Source organism: Nannospalax galili, unplaced genomic scaffold (assembly GCF_000622305.1).
Source record: "Nannospalax galili isolate Female #2095 unplaced genomic scaffold, S.galili_v1.0 scaffold405, whole genome shotgun sequence".
NCBI lineage: Eukaryota > Metazoa > Chordata > Mammalia > Rodentia > Spalacidae > Nannospalax > Nannospalax galili.
In genome coordinates, this window is record NW_008354532.1 from 3,502,748 (window position 1) to 3,526,482 (window position 23,735).

General features: G+C 46.3%; 1 protein-coding gene and 1 pseudogene across 1 annotated transcript; both read left to right on the forward strand.

The window, feature by feature from the left end:
* Positions 1 to 1,872: 1,872 nt before the first annotated feature.
* On the forward strand, positions 1,873 to 7,764 carry LOC103748996 (annotated as a pseudogene).
* Positions 7,765 to 14,969: 7,205 nt separating this feature from the next.
* On the forward strand, positions 14,970 to 21,190 carry Nkx6-1 (NK6 homeobox 1). The gene is made up of 3 exons (XM_008851768.3): positions 14,970 to 15,788; positions 17,436 to 17,608; positions 19,706 to 21,190. Exons 1-3 carry the CDS (start codon positions 15,119 to 15,121, stop codon positions 19,955 to 19,957), a joined length of 1,095 nt encoding a protein of 364 aa, XP_008849990.1. The 5' UTR covers positions 14,970 to 15,118; the 3' UTR covers positions 19,958 to 21,190.
* Positions 21,191 to 23,735: the final 2,545 nt, after the last annotated feature.

Here is a 23,735-nt window from a genome sequence, read left to right on the forward strand (position 1 = left end):
GCCACTTTTTAAAGAGATGTATTCTGCTCTGGAAATTGTTAATGAGTATGTTAAAGCTTTAATGAAATGCTTCTTCCAAAAAATAAAAAAATATATAATAAACATAAAACAAAAACAAAAATAAAAAAATATTTAAATAAAATTTTAAAACAAAAAAAGTATTGGAGGCAGACTACCTTTAGAGAGAAGAGGTTTATTTTGCCTCATGGTTTTAGAGCTTCAAAGTCCAAGATTGAATGACCCCTTTGATTTGGCTTCTGGTGATGACCTTCTCCCTGGAGAGTCCCAAAGTGGCATAGAGCACCATGTGGCAGGATACAGGAAATGCATGTGTCTGTGTTTGTCTCTCTCCCTCTGCTTATCAAGCCATCAGGATTCAGTCATGGCGACTCCACCCTAATGACCTTACCTGATCCTAATCACTTTCCAAAACTCTACTTCTAAGCACCATAGTCAAATTGAATTTCCACCTTTTTATACAATTGGTGCATATACAATGGGTTTGAAGATGGAACTCGGAGACAATTATATTTGAGCCACAGAAGCCCTAGATACAGCAAGTCTGTATAGAAAAGGCTGTCTTCCTACGGCACACCCATATTAAAGCCTCGACCCTAAATGATAGAAACCGGATAATGGAGTAGTGGAGGAAGGCAGGGTCAGTCTCCTTGTATTTGTGGCACTAGCCCTGTTACTCACTATCCCTATATCTCCAGACAGTCCCAGTTCCTTCCAGGAAGGGCAGTGGGGTAGGGAGAGTGCTGAATCACAGTCATCCCGTTCTAGGAAAGTTCAGACAGCCACTGGAGAGCTGCACACTGCAGCTGAGTAAGCCTTAACCCACCTCCTAACCTAGCCACCCATCCTTTTCCACAGCTTTCTAGTTTTCTCCCTCCGCACATTACCAGTTCTTCCCTCAGCCTTTGCATGCAGTGGACATTTCCTGCTTACCTGATGGGCAGTCCTTTTTCTGTTCACCTATCTTGAGCATTTGTATTTCTCTGTACTGAGCCACATCTCCTATTCTTCAACCCCAAGCACAGGCTTACCTCCTCGCTATCTTCGCCTTCCCGTGGATTCCCTAAACATATGCTTCTTTATCATCTTCAGTCTCTTCCTTTTCATTTTCTTCCTTTTAACTTTCTACAAAAATGCATAATAATAGTCTAAGGAAAGTACACAAATGCACACTCGGCAGTGAGATGGCCTGACTTAGATGCAGTTTTGTCTTACATGCAGCTTTCTTTCTGACCAAAATTCTCTTTCAGCTGCCTCCTACCCACAGTTCTGGATAACTGGGCCACTGGCAAGGTACTTAGAGGTTCAAGTATAACTGCCTTGCATTACTAGCTGTCTTTACACATATAAGTCAAGTTATTGGTAGGCTACTTTAAGAGGGGACCTAGAAGAAGCATGTTGCAGTGGTGCATGCCTGTATTTCCAGCACTCAGGAAGCTCAAGTAGAAGGGTTGTGAGATCAAGGCCAGGCTATGGTCCTTAAGAAGCTCCAGGCCAACCTAGGATTCATAGTGAAACCCTATCTCTCGTCTTCTCCTCTCCCAAAAGAAGATTTTTTTTTTGTTATCCCTCTCAGGGCTGATTTAAGAACAAGACATTATTAAAATGAGAGGGGGAATTGTGCATGCTGTATTATCTCTTTAACCTCAGAGGATACATCCCAAGACTCCCAGTGGGTTCTTCAAACTGTGCAGAGTTGAACTCTACATGTACTTCATTTTCCTCTATAGACACATGCCTAGGATAACATTCAATTTATAAATTAAGTATAGTAAGAGATCCATAAAAGCTAATTTTAAACAATCATAACAATATGCTGTAATAAACTTATGTGAATTTTCTCTCTCAAAACACATGACTGTGCTGAATTTACACTCTTTGGATGAGGTGAGTAATGTAAATGTCGCAGGTGATATAACTGAGCTTTGATCACTACAGTGGGATTACCTGAGCACTGGCACCATGATGTTACCACAGTAGATACCGTAATCAGGGCATACATCATGAGTACATGAGACAAAAGACTCGTTTGTGATCTTGGCAGAATGGAGCAGGATGGCATGACATTTCATCCTGCTACTTGGGGCAGTGAGCAGTTTAAAAACCAGGAATTGTTAATTTTTGAATTTTCTACTTACTATTTTTGGACCACAGTTGACTATGCATAGCTGGAACCATGCATAGTAGAAAATAACAAGGGGGGACTACCTCATTCCTTCCTGGAGGCAGCTTCTGAAGTCTGAATTTGAGGTCTTTATTGTGTATATGCTCTGGGCTAAACAGCCTCCAGGTTACTACATGGTTTCTTCATCCAGGTGCACACAGATGCATACCAGGTGACACGCTTGGACATTTGCTCAAGAGTGGCTCAAATGATAGAAAATCTTCCAAGTATCACTCTCTTTCGCTCTCCTCAAATGTAAACATACAGAACTGCTATGCTTTGAGAGGGAACCAAAAACCAAGCATGGCTCTATCTTTAACTTTGGAAAACTTTACACAGGTTCTATTCTTGACTTCCAGATCAGGTGTGGCATTAGAAGCTATGGGTTTATGTCTCTGCCTCTGTTTCTCTGAAGGAAATGACTATCAAGACTATTTCACTATTTTCTCTCTCTCTTCATGAAGACCTTTTGGTCCAGCCTGGTCTCTTTCTTCACCTCAGATGGTCCATGTAGTCAGTTTGGGCCTCCATCTGCCATTGTTAAAGCCTACTCTGAGGCATGAAGTTGCTAAGTTCATTATACCTTGAGTTATAACATGCAAAGCCATCTTGCTCAGTCTATTCAAGGACTTCATATTTCAACCAAAGTCAAAGCCTTACTTTGAAAGAGAAATCACGTATGAAGCCCTACAGCATAATACAGGGGGGAAACTGCCACTGTTGAGTGCTAAGGGCTTTAAGCTTCTTACCTAATATCCTACTGCAAGGAGCTTTAAATTCTGATCTGGACAGAGCTGCTTCATTGATAATCAGGGTCTTGCTTCCATGTTCCATGTTTTTAGCCTATGGAAATAATGAAATGTGGCGAGCCCATCTGTTTGTGATGGAAAATAGCCAGTAAGATATATTTATCTATAAAGGATGAATGTGGTATTCAAACATTCTTTTGCGAAATACCTTCAGGAGGAAAGGACACAGGATCTAATATGCCTGCTCAGAATTTCAATGATAAACGTTATTATGGTTTAGTATATTATTGGCTTGCCTTTTTGTAATTTTACAAGAAAATTTCCGTTTCCACATATCCATTAAATATCTGATTCATTTTCTTGGCCCATGATGTCTCGTAGCTGTATCACCAGACCAGTGTCTGCATTAGACAAATACAAGACTAAATGTAATTAACCTATTAAGCATTTTAAATTACCCTTTCCTGTTCTTCATCTGCAGTATGTTTTTGAGGAAGCAGAATTGGAGCACCTTGACATTTCAGAGGCCTAAGGAGCAAGTGTATGGACCCAGATTATTCATTGTAACGGGCAGCGTATGCTGTATAGAATTCTGCAACATCTCTACTTTCTTGCTGTAGTGAACCTCACACGCAGCACATTTACAGGGTGAGTTATAGGGAAGAGTGAAAAAGTTTAAATCTTGATGGCACTTTTATGTTCTGTCATCTTTTGGTAATCAGATCTTGATTGAGAGGGAGAGCAGGCACCCAGTAGGACATCAGTGTTTCTTGGCTCAAATCCTCTGCATGCCTTTTCTTTATCTCTGTGTCAGCAGAGACCTGATTCATGAACTTTATGGCTCTGAAATAATAAAAACACTGAAAATGCATACTGTTTTTTTTTTTACTATCATCTTATCTATAATAGGAAACATAAAGAAAACATAGGAGGGGTAGTAGCTAAAGAGGCACCATTTTTTCTTGATGCTTTCTTATGCTTTGATTCAGGCCCAGGCCAGTCTGCACTTTGCACTCCTTTCCCCGATGAGTTTCCACAGGTTAAGACAATAGTGCACCCTACCCACACGGCACACCTCACTTTAAGCGGGGCTTACACCTGTATTCTTGGCCTTTTTTTTTTTCTTTTTTCACAATCCTTTTCCTTTCTTTTTTTCAAAACCATTTTATTGAACTTTATTTTCACATACCATAAAATTTCCCAATTTAAAGTGCACATTTCAGGGGTTCTTGGAATATTCAGAGTTGTGCAGTTCTGACCAGAGTTTAATTTTGGAACATGCACTGACCCTCAGTAGAGCCCCTTGGCCTTTGTCACCTCTATTCTTGCTCCTTCACCACCTCTGTCCTTGCCACACCTCCAAGTATCCCTGACTTATTTCTGTCTCTGTGGATTTACTTATTTGGATATTTCACATAAATGGAATCATACCATGTGTTCTTTCTCAGCTGGCTTCTTAGCACAATGTTTTCAAGGTTCACCCACATTTTAGCGTTTGTGAATACTCCATTCCTTTTTGTTTCCTCCTGTGTATGTGTGTGTGGTGTGTTTGTATGTGTATATGCATACCTATGGAGGTTAGAGGTTCACATCTGGAGTGGAGTCTTCCTCAGTCACTCTCTGCCTTTTCATTGAGACAGGGTCTTGATTGAACTCAGAGCTTTCTGACAACTTGCCCTGTCTCTGCGATCTGAGGGTTGGAATTACATGGCAGCTCATCACACCCATCTGGCATTTATGTGGGTTTTGGATATCTGAATTCTGCACATTTGTATAGGAAATGCTTTAATTACTGAATCATCTCCCTAGGCCTCCATCCCCTTCTATTGTGGAATAATATTCCACTGTATGAATATATCACATTTTATCTATTTGTGTATTAGTTGATGAATCCTTGGGCTGCTTTTACTTTTGGCTATTATGAATAATGATGCTGTGAATACTAGAGTGAAACTTTTCATATAGACACACTTTACTTTCCTTTAAACATAAGGGAAATCAGACACTAAGTGCTATAATCAATGCTTGTTGGTTCCTAATACAGCACTCTTTCAGTTCACTATAATCCAGAAATAAAAAAAAAAACACATTATCTTTAAAAATTCCAATATTAGGGCTGGGCGTGGTGGCGCATGCCTTTAATCCCAGCACTTGGGGGCAGAGGCAGGTGGATCTCTCTGAGTTCGAGGCCAGCCTGGTCTACATAGTGAGTTCCAGGACAGCTGGGGCTACAGGGAGACCCTGTCTCAAAAAGACCAAAAAAAAAAAAAATCCAATATTAGGGGCTGAGGACATAAGACTCCATGGTGAAGTGTATGCTTAAATATAGCCCTGAGCTACAGCCCCAGCACAAATAAGTAAACAACAAATAAATGCACAGATAAACTCCAGCATCATGCTGTGCTCTAAATGTTATTTATTTTTGTTTTATGAGTGTTTTGACTGTATCTGTTTATGTGCCTGTGCATGCAATGCTCACAGAGGCCTGAAGATGGCACCAGATCCCCTGGGGCTGGAGTTATGGTTGGTTGCTAGTCATTATGTGGGTATTGGTAACCAAACCCCAGTCTTCTACAAGAGCAGGCAGCACTCTTAACTACTGAGCCATCTCTGCAGCCTTATTTTTTTAATTAATTAATTAATTTATTTTGTTCTCTTTTGAGATATGGTTTCCCTGTAGCCCCAAATGGCCTGGAACTCATTATGTAGACTAGGCTGGCCTTGAACTCACAGAGATCCACCTGCCTCCACCTCCCAAGTGCTGGGATTCAAGGCATGCATCACCACACCCAGTCAACTTAAGATTTATTTTTAACATTTTAATTGTGTGTGTTTGTGTATGCCTGTGTGTGGGTATGTGCACTTGAGTGTAGGGGTGCTTGGAGGTTAGAGGCATCTGATCCCCTGGAACTGGAGTTACAGGTAGTTGTGGGCCTTCTGATGTGAATGGTGGGAGCTGAACTGAACTCAGGTCTTCTGCAAGAACACTACAAACTTTTAACTGCGGAGCCTTCACTCCAGTGTGAGTACCAGTTTTAAATAGAGTAATTAGCCTATCCAAGATCACAACTTGGAAAATATACAACATAAATTGGAAGCTGGTAGATTCTTTTTAAAGCCTCAGGCTGATAAATAGAACATTTAGCTGGACATGATGCATACCAGTAATCCTAGCACTTGGGAGACTGAGGCAGGAAATCACAGGTTTGAGACCAAGTTGGGCTACATGGTGAATTAAAGACCAGCTAGGGCTACATCAAAAGACAATGTCTTAAAACAAACAAGCCAAAAGACAAAGAAAACAGCAGTAGACAAGGCATACTTTCTGACTGGTTGATGCCTGTGCCATATCTATCCACATATAGCTTCAGTATCATGCCTACTCACTGTTCATAATTCCATCATACCTGAAGTATCCCAGATAACTGAGGATTTTCTTGGTAACAAGTAGGTTACTGTGCACTGGTAAAGGGCCAGGTTGAATAGTTTTTTTGAAGGTATCTGATCCTTGAGTGTTATTTTAGAGCTTCAATATAGACTACTTACGATTCTGTGGTCAGTTACCCTACTGGGTTCAGAGAACAAAGACATGAAGTTGGCTTGTAATTATTGAGAATTAGAACATTTTTAAAAGGGTTAGAAGTGATGGTTCATACCTATAGTCCCAGAACTTGGGGGGCTGAGGGAGGATACAGAAGATGCTGAGAACTGCTGAGAGTTTGAGGTCAGCCTTCATTTCAGAGTGAGACTGTTTAAAAAATAATTATAAATTAAAAGCCTTGGCACAGGAGGCACTGAGGCTCCCAGGATGATCAGGCGATCTGGGCGACCCACAGGAGGCAGCTCACATGCAGACCCACTCAAGATGTTGTGCTCCTGCATCTACACACTGGCAGCTAGACCAGGCCATTCTCTTGGAGGAGGACCACATGGTAGTCATTTGTTTTGGACATGACTGGGACCCCACCTGCAAGAAGATGGATGAGGTTCTGTACAGAATTGCCAAAAAGAAATGGAAGCTAGTGGGAGACTTTTCTTATCTTGTGTGAGCCTTGTTTGGATATCCCAGCTGTTTTAAAGCTGTTGGTGTCGGCAGTGTCATTTGTGCTCTATAGCATCCTCTCTTGTTCTCTGCAGTCTGAGAGTGTTTCTACCTGCCCCAAAATTAACATCCACTGTGTGTAGACAGATGACCTGATGAACACGCAACACTGCAACATCCTTTGCCTTCCTGAGAATTGCCAGATGAAATACTATTTCTATCATGAGCTGTCCTGGCTCCAGCTCTTCTATATTGCGAGGACGAAGATGGGAAGATTGTGGGCTATGTCCTGGCCAAAATGGAGGAGGGACCTGATGATGTCCTCCACAGACATATCATCTCACTGGCTGTGAAACATTCATACTGGTGCCTTGGCCTAGCTCAGAAGCTAATGGACCAGGCCTCATGGGCCATGATCCAGAACTTTAGTGTTAAGTATGTGTACTTACATGTCAAGAAGAGTAACCGGGCAGCCTCGCACCTTTATTCTAACACCCTCAACTTCCAGGTTAGTGAGGTGGAACCCAAGTACTATGCAGATGGGGAGGATGCTTACACTATGAAGCAGGATCTCTCCCAGATGGCAGATGAGCTGAGACAGCAGAAGGCTCTGAAGAAGAGCAGATATGTGGTTCTGGGCTCCAGGGAGAATGAGGAGACTCAGCAGCACACTTCCTGGTTCTGAAGAGGCCTGTGAGCAGGAGAACCTGGCTGGAGATGACAGTGGCAGTGACAGCAAAGACAGCACTGATGTCCAGGACAGCTCATGGGACTCGGATTCCGCCTTCTAGGTCCTGTTTGAGCATCACAGCTCCTTGCATTTTAGCCACATTTATCTTCTTAACACTGGCTGTGTGCTCTGCAGTATCTGCTTTGGGGTCATCTCAGAGTGACCTGAATGACTTGCCATTTTCAACTCTCAACAGCCACTTTCCATGTACTCTATTGTGATCATGAAGGCACAGCTGGACACAGAATCTGCTGTGCAAGAGCCAAGGAAGCCTGAGGACTGCCGTGACAGAATCTTCCTGGGCTCATACCGTGCTGCCATTATTTTGTTAGTGGTTATCCTGCTTTGCATTGTGGTTACCCCACAGGTTCTCTCTTACAATGCCAAATGGAAAGCAGGGACTCTGGAAGCTCCCCAGCTTTCAGCCTTGCCATTATTTATCTAGGTTTTCATTCTTGGAGTAGTGTCCAAGTTGAGCATCGAGTTAGTTCTCATGCTCCCTCCCTCTTTTCTGGTGGATGTTACCTACTCTTGCTTTCTCTGAAAACTGCACGTGTCCTGTCCTTCCCTTTTTTGAGGAAGAATTTTTCCTTTTCCTGATGGGAGAAGGTGATGAACAGTGGACTTGTACACAAGCAGAATTTGAAGATTTTAAGAAAAGGATATGCAGTAATTAAGTTGCAGTCTCTAACCTGAAAAAATAAAAGTATAAAAAATAAAGACAGGAAAAAAAATTAAAAGTCTCTTGAAAGCACCTAGCATGTATAAAGTCAGGGGTTAGATCCCCAGCACCACTAAAAACAAAACCCAAACAAAAAAAGTTTGCTGACTTAAAAAGTAACAAAAGCTAAAATTAAAACTCTTTTGAAACTTAAATATTTGAATTGTGTAAAGTCAAAGTCTAATTTATTTTCAGAGATTAAATTCTTATTTAAATTTTTAAAATAATTTTCATTATGCTCTAAAATCTTTTTAAAACCCAAGGTACCGTGAATATACAATAATTCAATTTATATTCACTTAGGATTTTACAATATTTAGAGTGCTTTCACATGCTTTTTCATTTCTGGAGCTCAGCAGGGATTCTAGCAGCATGCCAGGCTCCTGTTCTACCCATGAGCCACATCCCAGCCCCTGCTTCCACTTTTGTTTAAATGTTTTTTTTTTTCCCACTGAGCAGGACAGTATAATATACCAATTAAAAATATGAACTCTAGCGCCAGATTGGTGTGTGTGTGTGTGTGTGTGTGTGTGTGTGTGTGTAATATCCCAGTCTCTGTCCTATAATTTCGTTCCTTGTAAAGGACTTCTATTTAAGTCGGGGAGCTGTCAGATAATACTATAAAATACTTAGTGCACTAACACTCAGGGTTAGCTATTACTATTATGGCATCCTGAAATGCTGAGGTGCAATGGTCCAGTATTTGACGATGAGATATGATGGTCAGTGGAAAGCTTGGGCAGGGACCTTGCCAGGGACCTTCAGACAAGGTTATTGTCTGTTAGAGTGAACTGAACTCAGATCTGACCCTTTCCATGAGAGGCTACATGTAGGCAGTTCCAATGCCAGTTCTGTCTCTGCTTTCGCTACTGAATAAAGGTTAAAAAACAAACACAAGTTTAAGAATGCAATAGTATATATTTCAATAAGATCTCATCATTGAGACCAGAGAAGAGGTAAAAAGCAAACCAGAAGAACCCCCAGGGTTTGCCGTGGAAGGAGGGGCTTCAGGTGACTGTTTATGCATACATCTATATTTCTCTGCACTTTTCAAATGTTCTACAATGAGTAAAAATACGTTTGAAGATTAGAGTAGAAAATTAGAAAGTCAAAGAAATTCCAACGAAAGTGGCACTGGCGCCAAGTACCAGTGTAAACCACAGTAGGTAGAAAGATTGAAGAACTTAATCCTCATTTCCAAAGGACTTTCGTGCCTGAATTAAAGCAAGTGCTATCGGGTCCGTACTTTACGCCATGAATTTGACGCTTCAGAAAGAAATTAAACGAATTCTATTGAAATCGTCCAGCGATTACACGCAGGCAGACTGCCTTACTGAGAAAATAAATACCCAACCCTATGGTCACCCTAACTTCCTTAGGAGCCAGAGAAATGCTAAGACTTTTTTTTCCACAAGAGGGCGATCACTGCTTGCTCAGGGTTTCGTTAAGGCAGTGCTGGCCTGCCTGTAAGTGGTGCTGTACCACCCGCCCCCTGTCCCCCGGGTAGAATTAGAAGCTGCCCAGAGAGAGGTGGTGGGAAGGACCGACACCCACCCACGAAACACACTCCCATCGGAGAAACTAGTGTACAGAGTGTGTTAAAAACGGTCATTGTTTGATATGCATGTATGTGTGAGTTTATCATGACTGTTCACATCAGATACTTTAAATCCGATGCCTCGGACTGGGTTAGCATTTTCTTCTGTAAGTTAACTCTGGAGACCAATAGGCATTCCTTCAAGCCCAACAAGATTTTGCACCAATTCTCATATTCCAAAATAGGCTTCAAACCGAATCAAGCTTCGGAAGAAGCTAATAGATCTGGGCCTGGGAGGGATTGTTTTCAATTGAAAAGCGATGCTTTTGCATTCGTAGGTAAATCTACTTTGGGTGTTGCAGATATTTCTAAATATTTCTGGACTTTGGTCTTTCCAGTATTCTGGGGACTTTGGAATCCTCCCATACCGGTGCTGCAGTTCTTCTGCTGGGGTGCGGGGCTGCCTGTGGCCGGAAGGGTGGCCCGAACGAAGGGTTCTGGTGGTCTGGAGCCCGGTTCCTGGTCTTTTCGCAGCTGCGTACCGCCGCTTCCGCACTTTTTAGCCATGGCTGACTGCGCGGGGAGGGCCTCGGCTGCGGGCCTTGGATGGCCTGTCTAGCTCATCTTCCCCTAACCATCTCTTGCTTTCTCCTTACACCCAACCTGGGTCAAGGTCGGGTTCCCATTCCACAGCCCTTACCCGCTGCAAAGAGAGATCCAGGCACGCTTGCTCTTCCTGGGTCTGCTCAGGAGACCAGCTGGGCCACGCTTGGGGCGGGTCTTCTGTCTTCCTGGTACTTCTACGCAGCGCCTTTTATTAACATCGACTTAAACCCCATCTTCCTCTTATTCAGCCGGAACAGGCCCAAATAGCGAAGTGAAGTGAAGTCATCTAGACTGTTCAACCAAACCCCTTTAAAGTGGGTTTTTGTTGTTGTTTTGTGCTTTTAGTGTTGTTTTGTCCGAGACACAAATAATTCCTCTTTAGCCCCTCTCTTTTTGTGAGTGTAGGATAGCCTTTGTGCAGGTACCTCGGAGTATCCTGACATTTGACCCTAGTCTATACCCGGCAGAACCACCCCGCTTCTTTCCTGAGCGCTGAGTACAGTTAGCTGAGGTTTCATTCGCATTCCTTCCGTGGGTCACCCTAGGTTTAATGACTGCTCCTTTCAGTTAACACAGAAGTCTCAGTCGCGCAGTGGCACGCTGCATCAAAGGTCAAAGGCGGGTGGGGAGTGGATAGCGCTAGCCACAGATCCCCGGACGAGGTTGGACCAGGAACCGGAGCACCCGCACCGCTGTCCCCCAGGCTCAAAGTCCAGGGGCACATCCCTTTCTCACCCCTACCCTGTGAGCCCTTTCTGCAACCTTGGATTTGCCAAACAACTTTCATTTATTTTTTAATTAAAATGCAAATCATTCGCCTTCAAGCATAGTCTTGCCCTTCCTGGTATATGGGTGCATAACCTATAGATCTATACAGAGAGTGCGATACGCAGGGACCGTGGCTTCAAGTGCTGCACGTTCTCAAAAGTCCCACTAAAAGGTCGATTGCAGAGGAGTAGGAGGCCGGGGAGACCCAAGGGAGTCTCAAGAGGCCTGTGTTACACTGTACCCACTAGTTAGAGCCTGTCACACCCGCTGCAGCTCGCCAGGGCAGGGCGACCGCTCCCAGAGTGACCGGGCAACTAGCCCCTGTCGAATGCTAGAGACAGAGCCGGGACAGTACCTGGCTAGAGGTACTTGCCTTTCTTCAGTCTGGGGCAGAGTGCATCCGGAATATAAGCTGCCCATTGCAACTGAGGATTCACCTCTCAGGGATCATGGCACACAGGCCCCAAGATATTTTGCTGTTAGAATTAAGAACAATATTATTTTAATTCTACATCGTGACTGACATTGACACGAGAACAAACGAAATGTTCACAATTAGCTTTGCAACTACTGAGGGCAATTTACCTGAAGCCTGGTTGAAATTCATTTCCCCCCTTCTCCATCTCTTCTCTCCTCCCTCCTCTCCTCTCTCTAACATCTTCTCAACGTTTCCTCCTCACCATCATCTGATATGATAATATATAATAAATAATATTAATAAAAAGGACCAGCTCTTTCCCAATTACAATATTTACGGGAGGGGATGTCCTTTTTGAAACTGGAACTTGAATGATTACCGGCTTCTCTTCTTCTCAGTTCCTTCCTAGTCGGGGAGAATGCAGTAATGTTGCGTCCTGGAGGAGCTGAACAGCTTCTGGAGGCCCAGGATAATGGTGCAGGCAGATCCAGTGCCATAGCGAAATGCGTCTGGAAAGAAGTTTGGTTTGTGAAGAACCCAGAGACTTAGAAACTCTCCCTCCAGAGCCAGAGCCCGGTTGCACAGTCACTGTCCGCCCATAAACCTGCCCATGGATTAGATTGAGCGATAGGATTTGGGTACCAGCTGCGGATCCAGTGTGACAGTGTCCACTTCAGATCTCCTGAGGCTAGAGGCTGGGATCCCTAGTAGTAACTCACATTGATGCAGACCCCCCCCCACACCTCCTCCAGGTCACATCCTAAAGTCCATGAAAGGATGGACTTGAAAGGATGAGTCTTGAAGTTAATAGAGAAAGTGGGAAAGAAAGAGGACCAAATAGCATTCCTCTGTGTCTCAGAAGTGAATAAAAGTGGCAAACGATGAATAACGGCTCTCCTTTCCGTTCACATCTCAAACTCTACCCCAAGGTAACACCCTTAAAAGACCGGTACTTTGGAAAGAAGGTTAAGGGAGAGGAGCAAGGCCACCGACTTTCCTGCTGGTACTCATAGAAGCATCATGGCACTCTTAGTCAAACCCCATCCATCCTTAGTGCTGCTCAAGTTTCATTCTTAGTCATTCATTGCATTTCTTTTTGTCTTTTGTACCAGACTTACACACACACACACACACACACACACACACACACACACACACACACAGAGGTGTATTAACTACTTGATCATCCGGAGGGTTTTTCTCCTCCAGTAGATCAACCCTGCCTGCGGAAAACGTAAAGATGAACGAGAGGGAGCAAAGCCCATTTGACCATTCAGGTCCTAAGTCCAGTCCAGGAGCCCGGCACCTCCATTGACAACCTGGACAACAACCATCAACAACAACAGTTGAGTCTGTTTTCAACAGTTTACTGTCTCAGAGGTACCCAGGGATTTCTGAATCTTAAGTTGCCGCTAGAATTTTAGTGATTTGTCTCACGTAAACTCAACAAATAATAAAGGAGAGTATTTTTAATTAAATAGCTCATTGCCCCTAGGTTTAACCCCAGGGGAGAGAGAGAGAGAGAGAGAGAGAGAGAGAGAGAGAGAGAGAGAGATTCCTATTAAACTGATTTCGCTCCAGCGAATTGAGATCCCATAAGTGATAATAATCTCGGGAGATCCAAGAATGAAAACAAAAATGAAGAACAGATAAGGAGAGCAGGAGGTGGAAAGATGGAAAAGGACGATCTTTAGGCCTACAAGGGGATTAAGGACATCTATAGGCTTAAGAAGCGACAAATTAATTTACACAATTCTGGAAGAGCCCAGATGGCCTTTAATTAATCCCTTCAAAAGAAGGAGCCCGGCCCGGGCTGCCCTGGATGCCTGCTCCATTAGCTCGGTTTTGCAAGGGTCCAGACACGGTTCAGGGTGAGGCGCCTGGAGCTGGTGGGGGAAGGGGGTAGGATGACGCGACCTGCGTGGGCGGAAGCAAGGGAAGAACACGCGCTGCTTTTCCATAAAAGGGCTGGGTTTTCATTATTCCTCTCTTTAAAAAGTAATACTCTCTTCGTCCCAGCTTCCTCCTCCCCTTTTCCATTTTATTTAGCACGATTAATTGAGCCAAGCCAGTTCCACTGGAACAGCTCCTCTCGCCAGGTCCCGCCCCTCATGGCTCCGCCCCACCGGACGAAGGGGGTGGGCGGGGGAGGGGACAAAAAAAACGCTGGACCAGGCTTGCAGGACTCAGCCAATCGGAGGACGTGGCGCTCCCGAGTGGGCGTGCCCTAGGAGAGACGCGAGGCGGGAGGCTGAGCACTATTGGAGGTGGTGATTACGCCCCCGACCTGCGACCCGCCCCTCTTCCCCGCCCCTCCTTGGCCGCCTTGGAGTGACGTCCCTCAAAGTTCTCATTTGGTCCCACATCTCCCCCTCCCTTCCCCTAAAGAGCGGTAGGGAGTGATGCAAATGTTTTATTACCTTTGAGAGCTTCATCCGAACTGTCAGGCCGGGAGGGAGAGAGGAGAGAGGGGCAGAGCCTAGCAGAGGGTCAGTTTGGCCAGAGGACAAGGCTTAGGGAGAGCCAAGCCTAGAAAGCCGCGAAGAAAATGCGAGAGACGAGAGTCAAAGGCGGAGAGTGAGAGGAAGAGGGGCGCCGGGGGTTGGGGCGGGGGTCCAGGCCCGGGTGCAGAAGTGGACGGACGATCCGAGCCGAACCGTCAGACTTTTCACATTTAGGCTTTCTCGGCTCCTGTCCCTTCTCTTTTCATCTGGCCACTCGGGTGCCGGCGGGCCCAGAGGGGAAGACGGCGCGTGGGCGCGCAGAATCCCGGAGCCGTGGGAGCCGCCAGAGGCGCGATCCGTCCGCAGGCTGGCCACGCTCTTCCCCCACGTGAGGCGAGTGCCGAGTGCGAATCAGCCGCGGGGCCGAGAGAGCAGGGCGTCCGCGAGAGATTAGAGGAGCGCGTGGGGCGGAACCCGGAGTCCTTTGAAGCTCCCCAAAGAAAGCAAGCCTGCCCCCATCTTCCTACTTCAAAGTGGACGCTCGGTGCCTCTTAACTTTGTTGCAAACTCTCGGGGGCCGGCCTGGGGTTTGTTTTGCTGATTTCCCGCGGGGGGCAGAAGATGAGAAGTCGCGCACTTTGAGCGGCGAGAGAGAGGAGCGCGGGGGATCGCATCCAGGAGCCGAGCAACGAGGAACCGCGCCGACTCCCGCCGGTCTCGGCCAGTGGCCGCGGCCTCCCGCCGGGCGGGTTCGGACTTTGCTGCGGCGCCGCTGGGAGGGCCGCTCTTCGCGGCTTCGGTTGGCTGGTCGCCCCGGGGTGCGCCGAGCGACTCCCCGCTTGCGCTCTCGCGCTTCCTGCTCTCCCGGGTCCCGGCGGGGCCACCGGCCTGCGCGGCTGCGGGCTCGGGCCTGGCCGTGGGATGTTAGCGGTGGGGGCGATGGAGGGCACCCGGCAGAGTGCGTTCCTGCTCAGCAGCCCGCCCCTGGCCGCCCTGCACAGCATGGCCGAGATGAAGACCCCCCTGTACCCTGCCGCCTACCCCCCGCTGCCCGCCGGGCCCCCCTCGTCCTCGTCCTCGTCCTCCTCGTCCTCCTCACCCTCCCCGCCGCTGGGCGCCCACAACCCAGGTGGCCTGAAGCCCCCGGCCGCGGGGGGCCTGTCGTCCCTTGGCAGCCCCCCGCAGCAGCTCTCGGCCGCCACCCCGCACGGCATCAACGACATCCTGAGCCGGCCCTCCATGCCGGTGGCCTCCGGGGCCGCCCTGCCTTCCGCCTCGCCCTCGGGGTCCTCCTCCTCCTCTTCCTCGTCCGCCTCTGCTTCCTCGGCCTCTGCGGCCGCCGCCGCCGCTGCAGCTGCTGCGGCCGCAGCCTCGTCCCCGGCGGGGCTTCTGGCCGGCCTGCCCCGCTTCAGCAGCCTGAGCCCGCCGCCGCCGCCCCCGGGGCTCTATTTCAGCCCCAGCGCTGCGGCGGTGGCAGCCGTGGGCCGATACCCCAAGCCACTGGCTGAGCTGCCCGGCCGGACGCCCATCTTCTGGCCCGGGGTGATGCAGAGCCCACCATGGAGGGACGCACGCCTGGCCTGCACCCCTCGTGAGTACGATCGCGCGTCCTGTCCCTGCACCTGGTGTCTGCCTGCTCTAGGGTCACGACCCCTAGTGTGCCTGCTGGTCGGTCCATCCTCCAGTCCAAATAGCAGGATTTCGGCTGAACCACCGCGTCTAGTGAGGGGCTCGCGCTTTTCTGAGCTAGCGTGACTTCGCCCAAGCTCCTCACTCTTGCCAAAGTCTCAGGCAGACCTGGGCTCAGACCTTGTGCGTGGGTCTGGGTGTAACACCGCACATAGGCGAAACTTTGATGTCCCAGCGGTTCCAGAAGCTGCCCGGCCGGGATCGTAGGCCAGCTCGGGGTTAGAGAGATTGGGGAAGCAGAAAAGGCCTCTGAGCTCCTACTCACATCCCCACTTTTTCAGACTGTCCCTACCAATCCCCACTCCTGGCTCCCTGGCTTCAGCCTTCTATAACCCAGCGGCTGCTTACGGTCAACCGGACAGGAAGCGCAGCTACCCACCACCCCCAGCAAAAAGCATACTTTGCACCGCTAGCCTCCCTATACGCCCTCACCTCGCCTTTTCAACCATTTTCCCCAGTACACTTCGTCCACCGCCATCCTGCTGAAAATGGGCCAGGGGACCCCAGAGCCGGGCGAGCAGTTTCCGCTCTCCTGATGGGCCCACGCTTTTCCTATGCCTTGACCCCTTGGTCCAGGAAGTGTTGGGACTGAAGGGCATCACTACACTCAATTTCCTAACTCGAGAAAGAAGGACAGGGAGAGAGACGTGGCAGGGCACAGACCAGGGCCCACAAAAACTTTGCCTGGGTCAACTAAGTGGCCCCAAGATCTGGCTAGTCTTTTGGTTGGTGGGTCACAGCTCTTCCCGGATTCCTAGCCCTCCAGGTGGTGTCCAGAGCCAGGCGAGGGTCCTTTTCTCACTCTTCATTGATGATGACCAAGTCCCCGAAGTTTCTCCAAGTCTCAGGAATCTCTTTTATGAGGTTCAGTGATAGTAATGTCAGGAAGTTTCGGGAGCCATGTGAGGTTCCCCTGGGAAGGTGACTATGAGCTGTTGGGGTGTCAGGGAGACACTATTGTACTGGTGTTGATAGTAATATAGGGGCCGACAATAAAAGCTGCGCGCACACCTCTCACTCCCTCCAGTCGTGTCGGTGTTAGGCCGAGTTAACTCTCTTCTGTGCCAAAACAAGGAGTCCTTTGTTGCTCCAAGCTGGTCTGGGAAGCAGCCAAGAAAACAAAACAAAATAAAAATTAAAAAAAAAAATTGGTTACACTCACTCCAAACTACTTACCCTTCTTCGGCACCCGGACTACCCTAAGATGCCAGACTGGCCTTTTCCAGGACTCCTACTTAGTTTTGCGGGTGTCACGTTTCTGCCCCCCAACATTCCAGCAACGATCCGGAGGAATGTTGCGGGAGAGACACTGTTTGACACTGGTATTAAGCAGAGGGTATTTATGGCTGCTCCAAACACCTGGCTTTGACAAAACAGGTGGGCAAGCAGGCAAACGCAAGCTAGCGGTGCACTTGTGGTGGTGTGTGCCTCAGATACGCTTTCTCTTCCCACCAAAACATAGCTTTGGAATGCACTTTTCCCCACGCCCCAGTGAAGCACTTGTAACGGGTTGTTTCTTCCTCCCCTTGCTGGTTATCGGTTCTCACAGATCAAGGATCCATTTTGTTGGACAAAGACGGGAAGAGAAAACACACGAGACCCACGTTCTCTGGCCAGCAGATCTTTGCCCTGGAGAAGACTTTCGAACAAACGAAATACTTGGCAGGGCCAGAAAGAGCTCGCTTGGCCTATTCGTTGGGGATGACAGAGAGTCAGGTCAAGGTGAGTGGGCCTTGAAAACCTCGAGGGATAGTTAAGCAAGGTTGCCCTTGTGTTCACGTGCATGCGCGCACATCCCCCTCCTCAAACTAGCAAACCCGGTAGGGGTGGGAGTGCGCTCTGAGGAGCTTGAGGAGAGGTAGGGGAGGAGAGGGTTGGGGATTGCAAAGGCTCTGGGGTCTTGCCGAGGCAAACTGTTGATGAACAAAAGGAATCAAGCCCCTGCCTTAGAAATTAGGTTAATCTAGACAGCAGCCTGTGCTAGGAAGACTCTCCATTATCAGAGAATAAAAGCATTACCGAAATATCAACCGGGAGAATAGATCAGGCTGGTTAGATAGCTTGTATTTGTTCTATTTGTAAAGACACTCGAGCTTTTGTTTGTCAGTTCAGGCTCCACTAGATATATAATTTCCTAACCGGGATCAGCACAACAAGGCCTCTATATTAACTTGTAGATTAAAAAAACAAATGAACCCACAGGAACTACACTTATAGTTGGTGAGCTTGCTTTTCACTTAGATGAAGATGCTTATTTTGGAAAAGAAAATTTCTGAACTGCTTGACAAGATTATTACTATAATATAGGATTGAATTCTGCTTAAAGCAAGTTTATCAGCAGATTTAAGATATTGCAGTCTATGACAACAATTTGTAATTAAGATGTCACTTTGCTTATAATTGAGTTGTACACTGCATTTCTTAGAGATTCAGATTTAAGAAATCTCCCCCTGAAAATAAAGGGATTGAGCCAGCTGGGTAAATTCAATCTAATGGTTTCCTATGTTTTCTTTTGTCCATTTCAGTTTGTTTTATTTGTTTCTTCGTGCCGTATGTCTGTTTTCTTTAGCTATATTGCTGCACTTTAAAATTAAGAAGGAATATCATTAACACATCTGTTACTTAGAGTTTATTTCCCTGCCTGACAAACATCACTTAATATATTTCAGCAGTGATTTCGCACATGGCTGTTAGGAAACCATCACATTCGAAATTATTTTTTGCAGTGGGCGCCTAGAGAGCCTACCACCTTAATCCGTAGGTCCTCATCTGTCACCGTAAATATGTCTGTATGGCTAGAAGTGAATTATTATAGCTACATAAAGAAAATAACTTTCTTAACAATTTGAATTCTCTAAAGATACATGAGAAGCATAAAGAAGGATAATTCAACACACTTGGAAATTTGGTTGCTTATTGTTGATACTTTAGATTAAAATATGCATGTCAGATCCCTGTCAAACATCATGAATAGACTGAACATATTTGTATTTAAAATGAATATCTGGGCAGGAGTAAAATTATAATCTTTGAAAGAATAGTTATGATCATAATAAAAAATAATGTAATTGGCAACATTTCAATTTAAAAATAACTAACAAAAATTCTTGCTTTAACTTTATATTTTATGAATACAAAGTTAAAGGAATGTAAAGGTTAAAGAAATCAGAAGGCACTGTACTGATCTGAGTTTTAGAATATTTCAGCGTATCTGAAGTATTTGCTACCACAAGTGAATTGAAGTTTGCATTTTATCAGACTTTATACCACATATTGAGAGTGTAGGGGAGAGGAGAGTGTGCTTATGCACGAAGCTGAGTGCAGATTCCGGTCTGAAATAAGATAAAAAGTGAAAAACAGAAAGGAGAATATTGGGTTAAGTTTTGTACTTTTCCCCACAAATCGCTAGAGAGCCAGAATACCTTAGTTGCCTGAAACTTCTTAATCTAAGATAAATAAGGAATAAAATCACAGTCACTATGGGGAACTAGGCGAGAAAGTTTTCTATTTCCAATTGGAGCCCAGAAAAACAAGCGTATTTTTAGGAAAACTCGTGTAAACTTCCCAAGTTTTGTTTTTAACTTTTCAGAGAAATCGCTGACAGCGTCAATAATCCTCAGTTACAATCGCTAAGGCAACCGCGGGGGGTCGGTGGGGCGGTAGAGACTGACTTTGATGCTGGAACCTGGGAGGCCTCCGGGGAGGGTGTCAGGCCTATGGGGGCCATCCGGGGCCTCGGGGAGGTAGGAGTGACCGCCTTCGACGTTCAGTTCCTCTCTGCCCTGTCTCTCTCTTCTCCTCGGGTTTCTGGACGCTCAGGTCTGGTTCCAGAACCGCCGGACCAAGTGGAGAAAGAAGCACGCGGCGGAGATGGCCACCGCTAAGAAGAAGCAGGACTCGGAGACCGAGCGGCTCAAGGGGACTTCGGAGAACGAGGAGGAGGACGACGATTACAACAAGCCTCTGGACCCCAACTCGGACGACGAGAAAATCACGCAGCTGCTAAAGAAGCACAAGTCGAGCGGCGGCGGCCTCCTGCTGCACGCGTCGGAGGCGGAGGGCTCGTCCTGAGCGCCCGTGCGCATCCCGGCTCCGGGGACCCGGCCGCGGGGACCGACCGCCAGTCATCCTGTCCTCGGGGCCACGGCCTCGCCCAGCCCGTCGGGCCTACACTATTTTCTGAGATGTATATATCTATTTTTTTAACCTAGAAATCCTGGCCGGGGGAGGGAACGGGAAAGGGACTGCGTGTTGAAGGGAGGCCAAGGGAGCCCGAGACTTGCACCGTGGAAAACCCGCAGCTGAAACCGGCCTCCCGGCGGCTCCCACGTACCCTTCCCCAGCGGCGGGGGTCCAGGTCCCCCCATCCTGGCTCTGCCCCCAGCCCTGCGGTCCCAGGGCGACGGAAGGTGCTGTGGAAGGGCGGACAGCCACCGCGGGGGTGGGGGTGGGGATCTCCGAGCCACGCGGGAGGGCGTCCACCACCTAGGGAAAAGGGACGCCCCCCCACCTGCTCTACCGATTGAAGTAACCTGTTGAAGGCTCTGTGTAAATAAATCGTGAGTCACACTGACTAGAAGTTACTTTATTGTGAATATTTAAAATGTAAAATGCTTTTTTGGAATTTGGTATAAAAAGATGGACGGCTTCCTTCCTCCCCTTCATTTTAAGAACTATTCACGCTACGTGGTTCCCTTTCATTTTTAACTTGGGAATAATAGAAAGAGTCTTATCACCCTCCCCAGACCCCCCTCACCCCTCAGCAGGGATCTGCGGATCCCCTCTACTCTGGCACCCTTTCTTCCCCTGCCCCGCCCTCCCTGTTCCGCCCCTGGGCCGCATTAGACCTCTGCCCGACCCCAGGATTTGAAGCTGCGCAGGACCTCTCACCTGGGTTCCCCTCCGAAATTGCACAGTGGTTTGTTGCTATTTATTAGTGATTTAAAGAAAGTATTGGGGAGGGAAGGGCAACAATAGCTTGTATTTAATTTAACTCCTTTCTGATAAAAATGCGTGTTAAAAGTAGATGGTGGGAATTGTTACAACTGCTCTGGGTCAGAATATAAAAATCCATTTAGTTGCTGTAATTGAATTTCAAGTGTTTTGTATCATAAGAATACTATAGAATATGTACATTGTTTTCTTTTTTAAGCTAATAACGGTGATATATTAGCTTCTTTAACCTTTATTAATTTATACGAGAGATTCGGTTTGTAAAGAGAAGGCAGTCCCCTTTGCAAGATCCTTGAAATGTAATGCACTTTCTGTTTTAAAGGATAAATCGAATTAAAAGCAAAAACAACAGTTTGAAGACGTCTGTTGCCTTGAATGAACGGTGCAGGTCATCTGGCCTCATGGGAGATCTCAAAAGTCAAGACGGCAAAAATGTTACATCAGCTTTTCGAGTGAAATAGCTGTTGATGTATTATTACTATTACTATTACTATTATTATTATTATTATTATTTATTAGTGCTATCATCACCATCATCATCATCTCCACTACCACCACTATCATTGTCATTATTCTCTGGAGATGTGGAATCACACCTGTCCCCCTGGATTGGAAGGACAGAGTAGCAGCCCCACTCTCAGACTTGTTGGGGGGGTCTTGTCTAGCGGGTTCTTCTGATGTCTGTGACTCTGATGCTTTCACAGTTGCTTTTTCCTTGTCAGGAAGTCCCTGGGGGGTTTGGGCAGCCCTCATCTCCTTATATCCAAGGGAGTTCCTCTGCAGCCCCTGATTTGATTAGCTCGGAGCCGACAGAGGAGCCTGGCGCGGCCTCTCTGCACTGGACGTTCGCATTTCCTACAGTCAGCCTAGCCTATGGCAGAAGAAGGGAGCCCTGATTTTGCCAAGCATCACAATGGATGATGGATGGAAAGGAAGCTTTCTTTAACTATGTGAAAGTCTTTAGTGTTAAGGACGCACTGCCAGGAACTTCCACAGCGAGAAACTAAGGGAATCTCAGAACTGGCACTGTCTTGGGATTTTGTTGAGGGTGGGGTGGGGGAGAGGGGGCGGTGGAAGACACCAGACAGGTTTCTTGTTTTATTTTCAGACACTCGGTTACAGACTCAGGGAGATATGGCTATTCCTTGGTGGTGCAGGTTAATGAGCTGTGTTCCAAGAGAGAAAAATCAATGGAATCTCCATTCTTCAGATTAGTACCAGGGAAGGAAGATTTGAGACGTTTGGTTTCCTAGAAAAATACATATTAAAGAAAAATTTTTCACAAGTTCAACAAAATAAAATGGCTAAAGGAAGTTCTTATAGAGTTATTTCTGATAGGGCGGTTAGTCTGAAAAGAAGGAAAACAACTCCACTTTTAATTTTCTCCAGTTTGCAAAGTTCTCAAGAAGTTTCAAATGCACCTCAATTTCTATGTTCTTAGCAAGATGGAGGTGTTCATCCTATAGAGAGACAACTACTTTTCACAGAAGGGTTTGCTCAGTGGGGGTGATAGCATTTCAACCCTAGCTGTACACAAGCAAGACTTCATATTCATCCTCTCTCTCTTTCTCTCCTTCCTTTTCAGTATTTCCTTCTTCCCTCTTCCCTCTTCTTGTCTTTCTCACTTTTTACTATCTCCCTCCCTCTCTCTTCCTTCCTTAAAAGGACTCTTCCCTCCTTCTCCTGGGTTCACTCTTTTTCTTCTTGTGAAAGGACTGTCAGAAGGAACAGCCTGGTATCTTGCACCTACAATTTATTGCAACAAATAAAAATTCTTATACTTCACTCTTTTCAGCTTTTACCCACCGCTCCTCTGCCTTGAAAAGTCAAGAAACATTTTTATATTTTCTTCCTATGAAAAATTCATAATATAGTTAGAAACATTATTCCTGAATAATAACAATGATACTACTAATAATTAATAGTAAGAGAAATAATATGGTAGTATGAGTCATAGAAAACTTGGGAGATGGAAGGCTTCTCCCAAGAAGTAAATGATTTCATGGGTTATAGTATTTATTTCAGATCGGGTGTGTGGAGAGGAGTCTGTCACAAATTCTTTAAGAAACAGTCTCTCTGAGCTCTGCATCTTCAGATCTGAGATGTAGGAAGAGTCAGATCTGGAACCTGGACTGTATCCTCCCCACCCTCAGCAGAATGTGGTGGTAGGTGGGTCTGCTGGAAGGGGAGCAGCCTCTGGCTCTGGGGCCACCATGCACTGGCATCCATTCCTTCTTTCCAGTTGACTGCAGCAGTGACTTGAGGTTTCCAGTTAATTTACTTCATCCAAAACTCTAGCTGGCCACCAGTTGCTACTGACCCCTCCAACTGGGAGGAAAGGGGAAGTGTGTGTGTGTGTTCCCTTTAATTCCCTTTGTCTTGGTTGGCTTGGTTTCATCCTATGTGTGTGCAAGAAAGCTCAGGAAGCATACTTCTGCTCAAGCAGCAGAGGTGAAGAATCAGGTTTTTTTTTTTTTTATCTTGACTCATATGGCATTAACAACCATAAGCATCTGATTAAGGCTGCAAACCAGCCGTCACAGCTAGAGGGTCAAGATTTCATGCCAAAAAAGTCACAGCAAGGAACTTGACAGATCATTGCTTTTATAAATGCTAACAGGCAACAAAGTGCCAACAGTGGAGGATAGAGAGAGGGAGGGAGGAATGGAGAGAGAGAGAGAGAGAGAGAGAGAGAGAGAGAGAGAGAGATACCATGAAGCCCAGCTGTAAAGCAGCCAGAATACTGATATTTATGCTAGGATGAAAAAAGAAAAACAGTGTGTAAAATCTGGTTTCGTCTTATATGTGTTTGCAAAACATCTTCGGCACTCTAACTGAATACAATTAACCAAAACACCAGATCATGTTTAATTATTTTATGTGTCAAATGCAGACC